The sequence below is a fragment of the Stenella coeruleoalba genome (genome assembly GCF_951394435.1).
Source record: "Stenella coeruleoalba genome assembly, chromosome: 14".
Lineage (NCBI taxonomy): Eukaryota > Metazoa > Chordata > Mammalia > Artiodactyla > Delphinidae > Stenella > Stenella coeruleoalba.
The window spans coordinates 55509629-55529859 of record NC_137160.1 but is presented as its reverse complement, the minus strand read 5'-3'; the positions used below and the strand labels follow the sequence as shown (position 1 = coordinate 55529859).

The following is a 20231-nucleotide window of genomic DNA, read 5'->3' as shown; positions in this document are numbered from 1 at the left end:
ACTGGTAACTTAAAAGCAGTTTTTTTCAGAAAGTTATAAAGGAGAGCGAGTTTGTCTCTTTGTGAACAGAATCTGTTCAAATCAGCGTGTGCTCAAGCTGATAGCAGTTCAGTTTGCCAGTATGAAAAAGGGTTTTGTTTCCATTTTTCCTTTAAGACTCCTCCTGTTTGCAAGAGAACCAGAATTTCAACCCAATGAAACTGTAGACTTTGTTTTTTCAGCCCTAAGGTATCATGGCTATCACATAGGGTTTGGGAAATATTTGTTTATTTATAATTATGACTTATAAAAAAAGAAACTTTCAAAATCAAACTATTGGACCAGGTCTAATTTAGTTTAGTATTTTCACCTTTCAATTCACCAAAAAGGCACATGAATATCCAATCAAGGGTAGTGTCTATTTGCTTCATGAAAAATTTGACAAGCTCAGCCCCTCCACTGACCTGCAGGGGATGGGAACACTGAACCCAGGAGACCAGAAATGGCCTCAGGTCCAATCACCCCAGAAAAGGATGTTGCCGTACCACACCATGATTTTTAACCACCTGTTATGTATTTCAACAGAAATGATCTCTAAACACGTAGCAAATGATCTCTAAACACAATTTAAGTAGGAAATATTAGACCTTGGCGTCTTTTTTAGTGAAGTTTCATCAATCCATCATCCAGCATGATTTATCTACAGACATAGTCATTCAAACTATTGAGACTCGGCCTTTGTTTCATCCAAACACACGTCAGATCCCTTATTTAAGTGAAAAATGCTCCCAAATGGTACTAGTGGGGAGATGAAGACACTCAGGAGGTCTAATCAACGACTGAAAATTACTTCGTTTTTGAAGTTGATATCTGTTTACTTGAATTCTCAAAAAGCCAGGAAAAAAAAAATCCAGTTCTGAAGCATGTGTGTATTGTGAGAAGCCTGGCAAAGGTAATTGGATCCATCCTATAACTGCCACTTTTTGTTTTTATTCAAGGTGTCATAAAACTGAGTTCTGCAGTTGAAGGTACGTTTTTACAACCACAAAATCAATAACGTTTCGCTTCGAGGTTGCACCGCGTGGCTTTGTAGCTACACCGCTTCTGTGGCCGTGGTGTCTGAAGCCATGTTCTAATTGCCAGCTACCGCCATTCCATCTGTGTTTCTCCTCGTCCTGGTCCCTTTATGCCACGCGTCTCTCAGCGCCCCCATGAGTGGCCTTAACACTGACCCCAGAAGCAGCATTGATGAGAGCAAATGTGTTTGGTTCTGTCCCTGATGGGATGGTCTCGGGCCCAGTTCCTTAGAGAGCCCTTCCCTCTGCAGCATCCTTATCTGAGGCTGGACCTTGAGTCTTGTCAGGAACCTTGCCCCCCTTCTTTCAGTAGGACCTTTTCTAGAGGGTTTTGGTCCCTTATCCCAATGCAGCAGACATGTTTGCCCAGGATGTCTGCAGGCATGGAGTCATTATAGCTTCCTGATGAGAAAATCAAGTGGTTAGGGCATTTGCCAGTCTCCAAACACGAGGTACCACCCAGAAGGTATTGCAAGAACCAGCTTCCTTGAGTGTCACCCATGTCACCCACACTGGGCAGCCCCCTGGAATTGTGCATTTGAGAAACTGAGAAGAAAATGAAGAGGGATTTAAAGTAAAAGGAGGGCCGGTGGGGGAGAGAAGACACAGCCGTGTTTCACTGAGTAACCCCCAAAATGATGTTAAAAACACCTCATTGTTTGAAATGACTTACTAGTTATTGGTATAAAATCGGCCATCTTTCCCTCAGAGGAGCCTACATTTCGCAAGCAGGGAATGTGTCATTTTCTCTCTTTGTGAGTGTCTATTTGTTGTGGGGTGTGTGTGTGTGTTCTCGTTTATTGGGGATTTGTCAGTCATGCATTGGAGGGTTCTTCGTCCCCACTTAATCAGGGGAGGCTCCTTGGAAGAGGTGGTGGGCTTTAAGGTGAGTTTTCAAATTTCAGAAGAGATGTGGCGTCACGAATGGGCAACGCATGGGGGTGGAGGTGGGGAGTGGGAAAATGCCACGGGTGTTGGAGTGGTGAGACCACCTGCTAGACTCAAGCAAAGGGACTGGGTGGGCTGGAGTTGGTAGGTTGGGAGATGAGAGAGGGACTCGGGAATGTCCCCACAGGGCTGGCACATCCAAAGCGGGGGGCTCTGTCCTTTTAGTGGATTTAGTCCCATCGTATTTTGCAAAACACATTAAAAAGGCAATAATTCTGACATTCATGGCAGAAAGTGCGCTGCTCTCTCAAGTAAGGAAGGGACCAGGAGATGGTGCAGGCAGTGGCATTTCAAGGTCAAGAGAGGAGCTAAACGATGTCCCTCAAGGAACAAGGGAAGGCACAGTGCACGTGTCAGGCCCCTGCAAGGCCAAGCAGGGATTCAAGTTTCCTCTGCACGGAAACACGGAGTTTTATTGAGAGATGATCCAAACCTCACCCTGGCTAACAAAACAGAAGACACAGCCACGAAAGCAAGCAGGACCATGAGGATGACTTTGCCTGTGGAAACTCCCAGTGGCAAGTCAAGCCGTGTTTCAGTTAATTATCTGTAGAATTCCAGATAACAGTGGGTCCACACTGGGCTGTTTGGATGTGTTATCGAGGAATGGCTTTGAAGTCAGAGCTTTTAATATTTCCTGCTTGGCCTAAGCACAGTATTCCACTTACAACAAAAGGATGGAAAAACACATTTTTCAAAAGGCCAGAAAGCCAAGAGAACATTAGATAACTTAAAAACTATTGTTCTGCTAGAACAATGGCCCCGTCATCATTTTGCTCATAACTATGGTTACTCCTGGTTGCATCTGAACCCCCCAAACAGGTTTATGGTCTTCAGAGAAAAAGAAGAGTGAGGAAGAAGAAGGGCAGGGGGCAGAATGACTGCCTGGGGCTTTTTCAGGGCATCCTCATCACTCTGAGTTCCTGGGGCTCACGGGGAGTGGCCGTGGGTACCAGAGGTCAGGACTATTTCGACTGCTGCTTGAGCATCTTTCTGGCAGCTTCTTGGCTGCAGGCTGTAGTAGCTTGAAGGCTTGGGAGCATGCTGTGTTGTAGCTGTGTTAGAACCTGTGTGTCCAGGGGGCCCCCGGGGCGCCGTTGTTGAGCGGAGGGGGTGTTCCACGCATGCGCTCTCCGTGCATCTGGAAGGGGAGAGTTTAACAAGCATGCTTTGTGGGATGTACATTGGACACTGTTGTCTCGATTCGAAATCAAACCTCAGATGGTGGTGCTACGTGAATGCTTAGCTCTTTACTGGCTATCTTCCATCTGCGGAACGGACTCAAGGCGGCTTCTACAGCTTATGAAGGCAAGAAATATGCAGATCAGTGGAGGGCATCACTGCCAGAAATGAAACCGATTTCCCTTTCTTTAAAAATGACTCTGTTCTGGATTATCCTAGAACTCTGAGAATGGCACTAAGGTTTTAGGTAGGTTATCCTTTTCTTTTTCTCTTCTTTTTAAGGAAAAACAATTGTCAAATCATAAGAGAACGTCAACAGATTCCACGTGCTACTTCCTACTGAGTATTGTTTTTACGCAGGTCTGTCCGTTCTCTTTTTCTGAAGCAGGGCTGCCCCCTTCAGCATTTTCCAGCTTCACGTAAGCTTCTAAAATCAGCAGAAAGGAAAAAGCTATTTATGTCATGGGAATGGTAAGGTTAAAAGTGAATGGGCCTTTCGTATTTTAAAGACTTAAAATTACGGTGAAAGAGAAACACACATCAATACTTTCTTTTGCGATGAAGAAAAAATATTTGAACAGGAAAAAATTTAGGTTTGAAAGAAATAATCGCAAAGTTTTGTTGATAACGCTGAGTTCTGGACTCTAATTTCAGATTGATAACCTCAAACTCAGAAAATTGGGGGGAATTCCCTGGCCGTGCAGTGGTTAGGACTCTGCGCTCACTGCCGAGGGCCTGGGTTTGATCCCTGGTCAGGGGACTAAGATCCCACAAGACATGCGGTCAAAAAGAAAGTAAAAGAAAATTGGGGTAAGAGAGAAACATCCAGACAGCTAACTGGGGAGAAGGAGAAATAGTTGGGGCGATAGCAAGAATTCCAAGAATCTTCTAAATATTCCTCTTAAAAGGGATATTCCCTCTTGAAATTGGAGGAGGAAGAGGTACATATTTCCACAAGTAGGACCAACGTACCAGCCTGTCCAAGCACAATGAGAAGGGAGGTCATGGAAGCCCTGAGTCATGCCTGAGTTAGAATTGCCCTGACATCCTGCAGGCATCTTTCCAGGGAGAGAGCAGGGGAGAGAGGGTCCAGCCCCAGTCAGAAGCTCCTTATCCGACTCCCAGCTCACTTGGGGCTGGGAGGCTGCAAGCCCGGAGGCTGAGGACAGGCCTTTGCAACTGATAACCAGGTGCACTCTGTGAGGAGACTTGCCTCAAAGGCGACTTGTTTCTCCCTTGTAGGTAGGTGACAATCCGAAATTTCAAAATGTTGTCAAATTCTTCTGAAAGCCTCTATGAGGGAATGAAGTTTGGTTTCTTTGGAAAAGTTCCATGTCTTTCAAAATGGGAACAGATGAGCCTCTAGGAAGAAATCTAAGAGGCGAGATGGTGACCCAAGCCCCCACTGTCGATGGTGCCTTTGGAGGGAGGGCTGGGTTTTCAGTTAACCCCAGAGGTAACGTTTTGCTTGTGAATCCCATGTCTCGATGAACAGCTTCGATTTCATAAACAAAAGCTCTGCCGGGCTTGTGGAGCTTTCATTTTCCTTTTTTCTTCTTGTCACCTCATTTTATTTAGATAATTTTTTTCTTCCAGTGTTGAGATATAATTGACACACGGCACCGTATAAGCTTACGGTGGACAGCGTACATCATGAAATGATCATCATAGTAAGTTAATGAACATCCGTCACCTCATATAGTTAGAAAATAAAACAAATTTTCCTTGTGATGAGAACTTTTAGGATTTACTCTCTTAATAACTTTCATATATAACATACAGCAGTGTTCATTATATTTATCATGTTGTACCTAATATCCTTAGTACTTATTTATCTTATAACTGCAAGTTTGTACCTTTTCATCACCTGCATCCAATTCCCCCCTCCTAACCCCCATTCCCACTCCCCACCCCCTACCCTACCACCACCTCCCCACCTCTGATAACCACAAATCTGATTTCCTTTTCTTTGTTTGTTTTTGAAGTATAATTGACCTACAACACAGTGTTAGTTCCTGGTGCACATCATGATTCAATATCTCTATACATTACAAAACAGTCACCACTAGATACTTTGAAGGTGTCTTTCTTCATGATAATGACTCATGTACCATAAACCCCACAGAGCAGGGCACTTAGGACTGTTGTCACATCCAAGGTGATGTTCTCTGTGGCCTCAAGACCTCAGACCCAGTGAATGGAATGACTCCTCAAGAATAGGTTAAAAATAAAATAAGGAAAAACGTGACTCAATCTTTGTTCCCATTTTCAAAATTCACAACACCCACAGCTTCATGTCTGTATTGTCAATCTGTAAACATAGAGCTGCTTTTCAGTTATGAAGCGTTGATCTGACCTTTCATGTGTAAGGAATGAGATACTTTTGCTTAAGTAATTCTGTTTTCCATAATATGACATGCAGTGTTTCCAAAAATGCCCCAGTCTCAGTCTGTTTGGACTGCTATAACAAATTACCATAGATTAGGTGGTTTAAACAACAGAAATTTCTCTCTCACAATTCTGGAGCCTGAAAGTCCAAGATCAAGTCCCTGGCAGGTTCCTTGTCTGGTGAGGGCCCCCTACTGGGTTGCAGACAGCTGACTAGGGAGCTCTCTTGTGTCCCTTTCATAAGGGCACTAATTCCATTCACAAGGGCTCCTCCCTTATGACCTATTCACCTCCCAAGACCCAACCTTTTAATACCTTGGTGGTTAAGATTTCAACATATGAATTTTGGGGGGACATAAATATTAAGTCCATAGCAACACCAAATGAATTTAACATTTAAAAAATATTTCAAATGTATTGATATCATTCCCCCCCAGATGAATTTTGTTCTTGTCATTGTATCTTTCTTTTTCTGAGCAAAGCCATATACTTGATACATCAGGTTAGACTGTGGTAGATCCATTAACAAATAGATAGCTGATTGGACCTCTTTCTAGTAATAAATTTAGGATAAAGATTCAATATGTTTACTACTGGAAATCAAAGCAAAACATCTTTACAGACCTTCAAGTCAGAGAGCTACAGAGATAAGCAAGGGCTGCCTCCAGGGAAAGAATCCCTCCCTGTTCAACCAGAGTGAAGGGGGGCAGTGTGTCAGGGATCTAAAAACAGAATACTGTAGAAACTGAAATCAAGACTCAAGAAAGTTGTTTCTGCAAAGACACGCAGACCCTCTGCCTGCAGGGCTAACCTGGACTCTGGATCAACTGTACTGAGCAGTCAGGGTTCTCTCCTCAAATGTATTTTGCTGAGCATTGTTATACTTTTGGTGAAATTGTACTATTAAATAACAATGTCTCTGGGAAGAATGAGCACTGAGCTGAGAATTTACCAAGTAGCTTCCAAAAACTAGGACCCTCCTGAAATGGCAGAGATAGTGTGACCCATAAAATGGAAGTTGAATTTTGCCTAAATCGCAGTCTTTGTTGGGATGACCCTCACCTTGGGAAGAGTTCACCTCGAATAACCAGCGGCAACATTTCATAACTTTCTCACAGTCACCTTTTTGTTTTGTGTTGTTTTTCTTTTTCTCCTTCTCTCCTTCCCTCTCCCTCCTCCTCTATTCCAGCTGCACTTCTGTTTCTGCTGTGTCACAGAAAGCAAAGTAGACGGCCCTTCAGGCAACAGAAGGCCAACCACTAACTGGATGGTTTTGGCAAGTAACTACTTGCCTAGTTATCCAATAGGATGGAGATCTCTATTGCCTGGGGCAGCTGAAAAGACTAAAACAAGCTGATGTGTGTAAAGGACTTAACCTAGTGTATGGTATACAGTAGGTGCTTCTAAGCTCTTGTTCTCTTCTCTACCTTTCCCTCTCTGTGCTGACTTCCCAAGCCGCCCTGCAGCCCTCCCTCTCTCCAGGGTCCAAAGATCTAGCCAGCAAGTGATCACTTCCACCGGAGTATATGATGGCACGCCGCTGAAAGTGTCATTTTGGGCAAAGCCATAGCAAACAACCAGAATAAACCTTTGCTTCTCTGCTTTGAGAGAGTTTCGAGGGAAGCAGCTCCTCAGATGGGAATACAGCTCCTTGATCACCTCACGGGAGCTCCGTGCCCAAGTGAACAGGGCTGGGGTCTAATCGCAACCCCACTTGGAGGTGTTCCCATCAGATGGGATGATTGCCTTACCTGCTCATCCAGTCCTGGGTGGGGGTGGGGAGGAGAGGAAAGGTTTCAGCTGGTCCAACAAACAAAGTGTTAGGTAAACACTGATTTTTATCAATATTAATAATGTTTTCTTATGAACTAGTTTATAAGGTCACAGTGTTCCTGAGTGCGCTGTTTGTCAACACTAACCAAAAATATGGAAGTTTCTGAATAAAGAAAACTAAAGAGACAACAACCATAGCCATCCCAAGAGCAGCCTTCTATAAATCTTTACATCTATAGCCAAAAACTAATCAAGTCTGTGCTGAATAAGCAGCCTTGAGCACCTAGCAAGAGATTAGCATAACTCAGAAGACAGTTTGCTTCCAAAGCGCCAAAGCATAGCCTTCACCACCCTCCCTGGGGCAGGAACTAGAAATGTATAAATCAAAGGCAAGCTGTAAAGGAAAAGCTGCCAGTTTAAGTCACTGATTTATTTCCTGGCTTTCCTCTTTGTTTTTTAAGAGAGTAAGTTTCAGCGCTTATGTGTTGACTATTTTTAGCAATCTTCTGGAAGTTTTCAGTGCACACAAAGCTCTTAATAAAAAAATAACCAACTCTATGATGCCGCATTAAGAAGGCAGCTTTTAAGGACAGTGGTCTCATTGGCAGTCTTTGAAGTCAATTCAATAGTGACTTTAAAGCCACTTCTAGTATTTTGGTTCCAAATTTAGAAAATGGCCTTTACATTTTCAATCTAAAATTGTGGTCTGACCTTCCTCTTAATTTTGGGACACACCATAATTTAGACAACTGCTGAAATCACTTAAGGCTTTGGTTTGGAGTATGAAGCTGGAAAAATCACACCCTCTTAAATTACCCATCACATCCATTAAAATTAACTGTGAAATCAACTTGATGTTGGCCCTGTGTGCATTTGGTATTCAACTAAGATGCTTACCTAGCTAAATACTGCCACAGCTGTACATACAATGGTTTGGTTGAAGCCATTAATGCTTTAAGCTGGAAGAATACACATCATGACTTTAGTTTGGTTTCACTGAGGAAAAAGCCAACGCATTTTTACAATAATACGTCAGTGAAATGCAAAATCAGATACCAGTCCCAAAAGCTTTATGGATCTGAAATGTTTCGGAGATATGTATGGATTTTCAGGTGTTTCCTAGTTTTAACCAACATGTATGCTTAGGTGGAAACAGAAAGCTAACGGATACAGTTCTCTTGAGTACAGTTTTTCTTGAACACATGCCTGTTAGGAGATACAGAGGCAAGTTTAATTTCCTTTTAAGCCTTCTGTATACCATGGTTGATTTTATAGATGGCCTCCTCAAGTGTAAACTCCTAACACTGAGTTTGGAACACACTCTATTGGAGGACAGTATAAAGGACATTCCTAGGTTCAAACTTTGTCCCCATAACTCCTTGGCTGTGCTGTAATCTGAAGCAAGTCACTCTCTCTGAATCACACTTTCCTCATCTATAAAATGGGCTTAAAAGTACTGAGCAATCCAGATGATTAAGAGGCCTAAATAAAATGAGATCCTGTTGAAGTACCTAGTAAAGTGTTTGGCACATAGGTATTCAATATATTTTAGATGGTTATATATATTGTTTTGTTACTGCCTTTATTTTTATTGCATTGGCTCAAAAACTGAATTCTCAAAATCAATGCTTCTAATTTTGCTTGACGTTATTTCATAAGTTTTTAAGAGTAATGATCGTGTGCCTAAGTAATTATGAATTTGGTTTTCTTACTAAATTGAATATAATTTTATTGCACGTAACCTAATGGAAATCTAACCAAAGTTAGATACAATCAAAATCACATGGTAGGGCTTCCCTGGTGGCTCAGTGGTTAAGAGTCCACCTGCCGATGCAGGGGACACGGGTTAGTGCCCCGGTCTGGGAAGATCCCACATGCCGCGGAGCGGCTGGGCCCGTGAGCCATGGCCGCTGAGCCTGCGTGTCCGGAGCCTGTGCTCCGCAACAGGAGAGGCCACAACAGTGAGAGGCCCACGTACCGCAAAAAAAAAAAAAAAATCACGTGGTACTTAGGAAAAATGATCAGCATGTCTCCAAATATCCTTTACTCCACTGTTTTCCGTTCTTCATCCAGTTGTTAATGTGGTTTAAGTTTGGAGCATTTTTGTTTTGTTTTAATACTGCTTTGGAATAACATTACTCCGGTAAATGTTCCCCAAATTAAAAATAGAACACTTTAAAAAATATCACCCTAGAATGATTTAGAACATACTCGCCTTTTCAACATCCCAGCACTTGTGGAATATTATAAGGCACATTGAGGGGAAGAATTCAGCCTGCTTAAGGCCTATGGCAGCTGGCACAGAAAGACTTTATTTCCAAACATATTTTATTACTTTATTGTTCTTAACCTATTAAGACAAAATTAATAAAGTTATTAAATGCCTGCATTATGCCATGTCTCATATGAGGCTGTGAGGAAAGACAGATGAACCAGACGTAGTTCTCCTATCTAGAAAAGGTGGCATCTATGGAAACAGATCATTACAATTTCATATAATAAAAATGGAGTAGTAGGAGTAGATTAAAGGAGTTACATGAACATAGAAGTCAGCCTAGGAACCCTGCCTGGGGATCAGAAAGATGCCCCAGCGAAAGACATACAGAAGGCAAAGCGGAAGCAGTGTATCTGCAGGTGTACTGAACCCCAGGGCAGACAGATCCCGGCCGACGCCTCCAGGAATCAGATGCGGCCGCTCCCAGGCACCATCTCGCCAGATGGCAGGAGGGAGCGGCTGGGATCCTTAGCATGGGACACATGTAAGTGAACATCCTCCAGAATGTGTGGCTACAGTGAGGAGCTCTGGTCTCCGTGATCCCACGGAGGACGGGGGTCTAGGTGCTAGTGGAAACAGCTCTCAGAGAACACTGAGCAAGCAGCCCTGTACCCTGGAGGTGAAGTTGTGTGTTTCACCCGTGCACTTGGCTTTGGCCTTAGGCAAATCTTGTCCTCGACCTGCATGGAACCTCACAGGCTCCTTTAGAAAATTCACCCTATATCATTTAAAATATACCACAATGATCCACATCCCCTGTTTTTGGTTGTTGTTTTGTGGTTTGTTGTTGGGGTTTTTTGTTGTTTTTTTTTGTTTGTTTGGTTGGTTGGTTGGTTTTTTTGGCCAAGCTGCACCGCTTGCGAGATCTCAGTTCCGCGGTGTGGACTGAACGCAGGCCACGGCAGTGAAAGCCTAGAATCCTAACCACTAGGCCACCAGGGGTCTCCCAACATCCCCTTTAGATAAATTTATCTTCTTTAAAAATCTTTTAAAGAATTTGTATCATTTTTTAATCTACGATTAAGTATGTAAAACTCATTCTGTTTATGATTAGCTATGATTCCTTGGTAATCATACATATTTAGTATGTATGAAAGTATTTTCAAATGTAATGGAATTTTGTGAGTGGTAAGTTTAACAATTAGTGATGCTAACATATGTTAGTTTATACCATTCAATTAAATTTTTATTAGTTTTGATCTTGCAATTTTTTAATCCGTGGTTTAGTGCCAGTAACTTTTTTCAAGACTCAAATATTTTATATCCTCTTGAAAGGCTCATAAGCTGAGGCCTGGTGCCTCACAGGACATAATCACTGTAATACCTGTTCTGTGCCCTTATGGGATTGCTGTGGGGTTAAGTGGGGTGAGGGACTGAAAGTACTTCTGAATCTAGAGTGAAATATAAATACTTGTTATCATGAATATATTGCTATGTATAGAAAATCAGTCTACTGTTGATACCACAGAGGACAGTGTATGTGTATATATGTATTGTCTTATTTTTATGGAATAACTGCCCCTAGAATACTTGGTAATATACATTAATCATTACTTATTAATACATTTGTTATTTATAATTGGTAAAAATATATACGTATATATACTCAGAGTAGTATTATCTATAAATACATTGTCTTACTTTTTCGGAACATCTGTGCCATCTTGTTTGCTGCCTTCATGAAGGATATGTTTCCCTATAGCATAGTTGTTCAGAGTTCAGTTCTAGAGTCTGACTGCCTAGGTTTGAATCCTGGCTTTCCTGCTTATTAGCTGTGTGACTGTGGGAAAGTTAACTAACTTCTCTGGACCTCTCTTGCCTCACTAAAATTTGGAATGACAATAATAATTAATGATTAAGTTGTATAATCCATGATAAGTTCGTGGAACCGTGTATGTCAGATCGTATGCACTCGATAAACGATGATGGCTGTAGTAAAAATAACAGTAGTCCTACTAGGAATAAAGGAGGTGAGAACAATTCTCCAGCTAGGAAAGGTCTTTAATTTACACACGCAGTATAGGAAGAACACAGGTGTGGACATATGTTCGGTTTCCATCACTGCTGTGTCCTCAGTGGAGAATGTAGTACAGGGACCACGACTGGGGGCTGACTAACCCACCTCTCCACGTGCTGGGTTCTCTGTGTGGGAACTTTGTCAGTTTCCATTACTTGTTCAAGCGAGGATTCATTTCAGCCCCAAGTCCAAGGGCTCACCGCTCTGTTTCCTGCCATGGCACGTCCTGACTTTCCTGGATGCTTTGAACTGCTTTTGAAGATCACATTCTATTACCACACGTTACAAAGAATTCTGGTTTTGATCCTGGGAGTGGGCCATACTGCATTGCTTGGCCCAGAAATCAAGGATTTCAGTGTGAGGTTTGGGGTAAGAGCCCGTGGCTTTGCAAACAAGGCGGCCTGGCTCTTAGCCCAGAGCGGGCCTTCAGCAGGACTTCATGCCAAGTTACCCTGTTTCTCTTGCTCTATATCTTTTTTTTTTCCCCAGCAAATACATATTAAGCGCCTGAAAGACACTATCATAAGAGCTGTGAGAGATACAAAAAAAAAAAAAAAAAAAAAAATCATCGTGAACCTATCTCATTAATCTAATCAATTTAAAAGACAAGTCTAGGGGACTTCCCTGGTAGTCCAGTGGTAAAGAATCCACCTTACAATGCAGGGGACACAGGTTCGATCCCTGGTCGGGGAACTAAGATCCCATATGCCACGGGGCAACTAAGTACACGAGCTGCAACTACTGAGCTCCCGCACCTCACCAAGAGCCCACGTGCCACCCACTACAGAGCCCACGTGCTCTGGAACCCATGCACCACAACTAGAGAGAGGGAAAATGCATACACCACAACTAGAGAGAAGTCCGAGCGCCACAGCAAAAGATCCCGCGTACCGCAACAAAGATCCCGCGTACCACAACCAAGACCTGATACAGCCAAAAATAAATAAAATAAATAAATTTTTAAAAACGCAAGTCTATGAATAGCAATAGTGGGAGTCAGTCAAATGATATATTGTATTTCTTACATTCATCAAACTGATGTTCTACCATTATGTGCATCTGAGATTTAAGAGGCTTCCTGCCTGGGTCTCTATGGTAGATACTATATGCCAAGCTGGCTCTACAGGCATCACGTCTGTGGGCAGATTTTAAGCAAAGGGGCCGCTTTACAAAATTCTATACAAAATTCTAGTCCTGTGACAGCCCATGACCTTGTGCTGTCTTCACAAAGCAGCACGTTCATGCTCTTCCTTGCTTCTGTATGGGATCCTCTGGCCGCAGCCGAGAGCGCTCAGGCCATGGGAGGACTTTTCTATTCGAAACCAATGGGTGTAGACAGCTCTATCAGGAAACCGAAGGTTAGTTTTTTTGAGTTCTTGTGGCCTTATCATGGAAAATGGTCCGATAAAATAGATTCAACAAAATGAGACTTATACAACCATCGAGGCCCATCTAATATCCACTTTGATACCATCAATGGATGTGACAACTTTAGGACCTTGGTGAACTTTATGCTACAAACAGGCTCATTTAGAGCTGTTCTCCAGATAAACTAGAACTCAGAGACTGAAGGTATCAAGGACTGATGGAATCAAATGTTTCTGTTAAAGACAGCAAATATACAACACCTCAGGGGCTTAATATTATTCTTTAAATGTCCCTACTCTTAAAAACGTAAGATTAACAGACAAGTCATTGTGATCTTTATAAAGTATAAAATTATTCCATTAACAAGATGACATTCAAAGCAGTGAAATACACATTAATGTAACTAAAAGAAGAATATGAAAGTATGAGATCGGGAGATGAAAGGAAAAAAAAAAAAAGCCGCCCAGAAGAAAAACAAACAAAAAACCTAGAATTGATCGTGAAATACCAGTTGATTTCTGAATAGAAAATATTAAAGTGCTAGCAGGATGGAAGGGTCAAGTGGCAGGCTTTCTACCTACCATATTTGGAATTGGTCCTTACCAAAACTCTACTGTATTAATATATTCTTGAAAGAACTAGAAAACATTTTTAAAAGCATCATCAAAATCACAGATACAGGAAAGTGGCCCCGGAAGCAAAGTGTGGCTACCCTCTACCCAATAAACGGAGCGTATTTCTACAGGCAGACAAGAGGAAAGACCTAGACGGAGACCTTTCTAGAATCTGCAGTTCATTCATTTTCTTTTACCAGAGCGTGGCACTTAAAATTAGGAAGTGAAATTCCTTGATTAGCCTTTGCCTCTTTCTTGCTTCTTAACTATCCCTACAAATGTCCGTAAACATATACACGCAAAATTACAAAACAGTAACAATAAGGACAGGGTACCCCAGCTGCCCATTAGGTAATCAGGCTCATTCTGAGGTCCTTTGTCTGATAGTCCAGTTTTGTTCTTAGAGAAAGATCCGTTTCCTTAGAAAGACATATGAACGGGTTTAAGATGTGTAAAACTATAATTTTTTTAAAATTCTACTGAGCCAAGTACTGTGGAGGTACAGGGCTAGAGACGGTCAAGACAGGGGGTCTGACGTCTTGGGAAGACAGAAATCCATAATCACAGTGCAGGGAGGAGAGGTGGGTGAGGCATCTTCTACGGGCTAAGAGGGCACAGGGACAGTGTGGATAATTCAGGAAGTTTTCACAGAAGAGGTGATAGCAGACAGGACATGTGAAAGATGAGTAGGAGTTTGCCAGGTAAAGAAAGGGAGGGTGGAAATTACAGGCAGAGGAACAGTGTGTGTCAAGTCAAAGAGCAGGAAATATGTCAATTATATTATATTTGAAAAAGGAGCCAATGCTGTCTAGGGAGAGAATAGGAAGAAGCAGAAGAGAAAGGGTTAAGTTATAAGAATCCCAACAAGGGGTTTGGGCATCATCCTTTAGGAAGGGAAGAGTCACTGAAGACCTTTCAGGCAGGGAATACAGTGATCAAGTTTGCCTCTTCAAAAGATAACTCAGGGGCTTCCCTGGTGGCGCAGTGGTTGAGAGTCCGCCTGCCGCTGCAGGGGACACGGGTTCGTGCCCCGGTCTGGGAGGATCCCACATGCCGCGGAGCGGCTGGGCCCGTGAGCCATGGCGTCCGGAGCCTATGCTCCGCAACGGGAGAGGCCACAACAGTGAGAGGCCCGCGTACCGCAAAAAAAGATAACTCAGAGGACAGTGTAGGTTTTGACTGGAGACAGAGAAGCCTGTAATTATTAGGGAAGGCCTGTCAAGATCAAGGCAATCCATGAGATGGAGGAGATTGGATTCATGGAACTGATGACTATGTAAACATACCTATGAGGAAGGGGAATGCGGGGTTACGAATTGGATATTGCCAATTTCTTTATTTTTGAACGTTCGAATCAAACGTAAGGGGGTTCCGTTAAGCAAAAAAGAGTTGGATTGAACATAAGAAAGTTGTGAACAAATAGCCAACTGCAAGATGAAGTTCTTAATCTGGGTCCATGAATGACCTTTAGAGAGTCCCTACAACCATCTGAAATTAAAACCACACTTTGTACATGTGTGCATATGTGAATTATTTCTGGAGAAGAGTGTCTATAGCTTTCAACAGATAATCTGAGGAGTCGATGACCCAAGACGTAAAAGAACCTCTTCATTGCAAAATTTGTAGAATTGCAATCTCAATGAAGTTTTAGAAAACAGGGTTGAATACCGTTATGGACTGTGTTTCTAAACTTTAAAAAAATCCATACCCCCTTCTGATATCCTATAGGTATATATATATATACACCCTGGCATAAACAACCTCCTTCCACTCTGAAAGGCTGAGAGATTCTCCTAAGGGAAACATGCAAAGCATCCCCCTTCCCTGCCTCACCCCTGTCTTCCCCCTGCTCCACCACCCCAATCACGCTGAGAGTCCTTCACAGTAGCACCCTCCGGCCAAAAAGATATGGTTAGGTTTTACTTTCTGTCACTGTAATATACAAACCAATAGATATTTCATTTTCCAAATTTAAAATTAGGTTCTGATAGGGTTTCACTTCTAGTAATATGACAGGATATATACACGTATGCACACACACACATATATATAAGCATACATATATATTCTTAAAAACATCAAAGATCTAATGAGTTAGTAAGGAGTTACTGGAAAGCAGAAAGTGGAAGAGGTAACCAAAACAGTAAAGTTGCTCCTGCCCTGAGGGCATTTGCTGAATCAGGTTGATCATTAATTCAGGTTTTGATGGTCCCCTTTAGTAGGAAGAAGCAGACAGACATTAAAGTCCAGAGCCTGCCCAAGGAGAAATCTAACAGGAAAATCCTATCCCATACAACACGCACCCCAAAAGCTTATACTCTATAGGTAAGGATGAATCAGAATGTAACCATCTCCACATGAGACACTTCCCAACCCCAGCTCCAAACGAAACAAAATACACATGCACAAAAAACTCCTGTGGTGGTAGAAGGCAAGAGATTATCCATTCATGAGAAGTTGTAACCATATACATACTTCTTTCATGCCCTTGGCCCAAATTCACATCAACTGAGCGGTTCAAACGCCCTCAATCCATGAATAGTTCAAATGATAATCCTCTACAGAAAAAGGAATATTTTCCTAGGCCACAAATAGCTGTCCAAAATAATTCTCCAAGGAAAGTGACCTGTTACACTGTCAAAAATAATCAAGCGGGGCTTCCCTGGTGGTGCAGTGCTTAAGAATCCGCCTGCCAATGCAGGGGACACGGGTTCGATCCCTGGTCTGGGAAGATCCCACATGCCGCGGAGCAGCTAAGCCCGTGCACCACAACTACTGAGCCTGCACTCTAGAGCCCGCAAGCCACAACTACTGAGCCCGCGAGCCACAATTGCTGAAGCCCGCGCACCTACAGCCCGTGCTCCGCAACAAGAGAAGCCACCGCAATGAGAAGCCCACGCACCGCAATGAAGAGTAGCCCCCGCTCGCCACAACTAGAGAAAGCCCGTGTGCAGCAACAAAGACCCAACACAGCCAAAAATAAAAACAAATAAATTTTTTTTTTAATAAATGACTTTAAAAATAACCAAGCACACAAGGAAACAGGGCATCATAGCAAGAAGAGAACAGACCCTCTGAGGATTAAGATGTTGAATTATTAGAATTGTTACAATACAGATATACATGCCATGTGTAAAGAAATAAAAGATAAGCTTTAGAAGAACTGTGGGGGAAAAAACTATTTGTAAATGACTAGGAGATTCGAAAAAGTGTTACTTCTGCGATGGGCAGAGCTTTATAAAGGGGAAAAGACGTACAGGGGGTGTGAACCAGGTGCTTCTGGGGTGCTGCCAGCATTCTATATCTTGGCCTAGATGGTGGTTACAGGATGTTCATTTTGTAATTATTCTTTAAGAATATTATATACACAGAGAGAGAAAATTTAACAAAATATTCTATTACAAGGCAAACTATGCTTTTTCAAATTACAAAAACCATCCCCCACCACATCCCTCCCCCGACCCCGCAGGATTCTGATATGCCCTCCTGTTGGAGAATCAACAGGATGACATTTAGGGCTATAGAGTATAGAGGAAGGACTGCAGAGATAGGGTATGAGGAATCACATGTGCTCCAGTGGCACCTTCTACCCCATGGGTCTGTGCTGGAGGGAGGAGCGTAGGGGAAGACTGACCAATGCTTGGGATCTGGTCAGTGTCTTCCCTGAGCTCTGATGCCTTATAACTTCTTTAATCTGTTCTTCTCAAGAGCATATGTAACCCAAAGACTTAGTAATCACACACCAGAAAAATTTGGTTACAAAAAAAAATTACTAACACTAATAAAATATTAGGGCTATTTTTATGAGACCATGACGTTGTTTCAGAATTAAACGTTTGACAGCTTTCAAAATTGAATTCACATACCATGAAATCCACCCATTTAAAGTATATAATTAGTGTCTTTTTTTTGTTTTCTGTTTTTTTTAGGATATTCACAGAGTTGTGCAACCATCACCCACAATCTAAGTTTGGAACGTTTCCATCCCCCCAATTAGTCACTCTCCACCCTCTGACCCCAAACCTAGGCAAGCCCTAACTGACTTTCTGTCCCTCAGAATTAAAATGTATGCTTTTAGTTTAACTGCCTTAAAGCAAACTATTTTTCTATTATGAATGCTTGAAATTGCCCCAAATCTAATCTCCTGAAAAGAATCGCTAATTCAGCCTATGACTGTTTTCTGTTGGGGGCAGTGTTTAAGTGGCGCTACCTTGGGGATCTGTGCAGATGCTGAGCATCTCCAGGGCAACATGCTTGACCTGAAGATGGTCTCTCCTCACCACTGTGACCCACTCACCCCCCAAACACACATGCAACCTCAAACAGGGTGTGATGATCAAAAATGCCAGCACAACTGCATGTAGGTCTTGGCCACCAAAGCGAGTAGGTGGCACGTGCCCAAGTCTTTACGTAACCTCTGAATTGTTGTAAGATTTGACTGTCACAAAATCATTAGGCATGTACTGTAAAGATTTCCGTGAAGGGAGAGGCAAAGCCTGGTAGAAGTCGCTGCCAGGAGCCCCGAGGCAGTAGAGGCAGTGGTGTAACCGAATCAAACTTGGGTCCACTTGGTCGAAGTAAAGCCAGTCTACTGACACCAGGTGGTGGTGAAGGAAAGTACAACATTTACTGTAAGGTGCCATGCTAGGAGCTTGGGACAGCTAGTACTCGAAAAGCCTGAACTCCCCAGCAAAGCGTTTTAAAGGCAAGATGAGGGAGGGGCAGCCCAGCTTGTGTACAATTCTCTGATTGGCTGATGGTGAGGTGACAGGATGGTTAACAGTGTCAATCCTTAGGCACCAGTAGGTCTGGGGGCTACATGCTCATGGTCACCAAGTAGTTCATTTCTTCCATTTGGTGTCATTTTAGCATCTGTAAAACAACTCGGGAAATGTGCATCAGATACCATTCTCTAGGTACTTCAGAGAGGAGCTGCGGCTGTGGATGGAGAGAGGGGTCTGTCCCGGGAAGGCCCCGTAGGGTCCTGCTCGGTTCACAGGCACTATGAGGCAGGCACCGGGCAGATTCAAGGGCTCATCACTTTGGTTCTTCCCTTTTGCAGGTTCTCTGAGTGGTGGGTAGACTTTGCTTCTCAGAGCATCTGTGGGGGCCCATCTATATGGGACTGTTATGTATTTTGTCTTTTAGGACAGGAGGGGGGGCATTCAGTGAAATCCACCTGGGTCTTTGTGGTCTATTACTTGGAGTTTAGATTATTTTGCTCTTGAGATCCTATCTTAGTCTTATCAGAATGCTCTCACAAAATATCATAGGCTGGAAAGCTTAAACAACAGCCATGTGTTTTCTCACGGTTTCGGAGGCTGGAAAGTCCAAGATCAAAATGCCAGCAGGGTAGATGTCTGGAGAAAGCTCCCCTCCTGGATTCTAGACACTGCCTTCTCACCCTGTCCTCACATGGCCTTTCCATGTGAAGAGAGAGAAGGGGACCGAGAGAGGGAGACAACTCCCCGGTACCCTCTCTTCTTATAAGGGCACTAATCCCATCACCAGGGTCCCACCCTCTGGACCTCATCTAAGCCTAATTACCTCCCCATCTCCAAATACCAACACAACGGGGTTGAGCCTTCAACATATGAAGCCTCTGGGGAAGGGGGTGCAGACATTCAGTCCATAACAGGTTCCCTTCGGCGCATAAGGTAATATTATGACCAATCCCTCCCTTTAAACAGAACAAATAAGATAAAATTTGAATTAAAAGGGGGTGGGGTAGTCTTCCTCTGTTAGTTTCCCCTATTCTTGTAAATAGTCTTTAACGTGACCTGTTTATCATGAACTGTTCCTGTGAAGGAAAAATAAGCTGGCCCTTCCCTTCTAAGAAAGGTACGTCTTAACGTTTGTGGGGTTCAGGTGCTAAGTGAACGGCTACAAAGCGCCTGCTGGTCAGAGAAAGTGACACGGCAGAAACCAGCCCCCAGCCTCGCCAAGCTGTTTCCTTTGACATTCCAGAGGCCCGCCCAGCCCTTCTGGTTTCCCGGAATGTTGTCCCTGGGTCGTCACGTGGTAGCCGAGGAAAAACCCTGCAGCCTCCCCGGTGAGCTGCAATAAGACCTCATTCGCCAACAGGGACGGATACCCTGAGTGGCCCCCACGGAGCCCGACGCAAGCTCGGGGGCACAGTCACAGCGGCCAGTCCCCGTGTGGCCCAGCGCGTGCAGAGTGTCCCAGACCCACTGCCCCAAAGAGACAGTTCACACCCAGGTCACCACAGCCCACCATCTCACAGAAGAGGTGGACGTGACCGGATTGCACAGACAAACATCCGACAGGCTCCGACAGGCTCAGTTTAGGCGGCACGGAGGTGACTGGGGAGTCTGGTTCCTCTCAGCACGGGCGTTTTATCAATTGCATCTCAAATGCTGTCACTCACCCGGAAAGGTCCTAAAACACCCCTTGCTTCCGCTTCTGAAGCAGAGGGATGTGGTGGCAGCTGTCTGGGGGAGATGGGGCTGGGCCTGAGGGGTAGGAAGGAAAATTACCAGGTGGGACTGGACCAGACGGAGGAAAGCAGGCAGTGCGGGAAGGTGGGAATATCCCCACTGACGTCCAGCCAGCATCCCTCCACTGGAGGCCCAGGGGCTGCGTAGAAAAGT

The 20231-nt window shown here is 43.5% G+C and overlaps 1 protein-coding gene across 14 annotated transcripts in view; it reads left to right on the top strand.

Annotated features, from left to right (window-relative positions):
• The window catches only part of DLGAP1 (DLG associated protein 1), a gene marked incomplete at both ends in the record, with an annotated part of 968578 nt that overhangs the window by 863296 nt on the left and 85051 nt on the right, over positions 1-20231 (top strand). For 7 of the 14 annotated variants that reach the window (XM_079943254.1, XM_079943262.1, XM_079943260.1 and 4 more), the window contains one exon: positions 978-1007. The exons of the other annotated variants lie outside the window; for them this stretch is intronic. In XM_079943254.1, coding sequence (XP_079799380.1) covers positions 978-1007 — 30 coding nt within the window. The remainder of the gene's footprint in view (positions 1-977; positions 1008-20231) is intronic. 14 annotated transcript variants of the gene reach the window in all.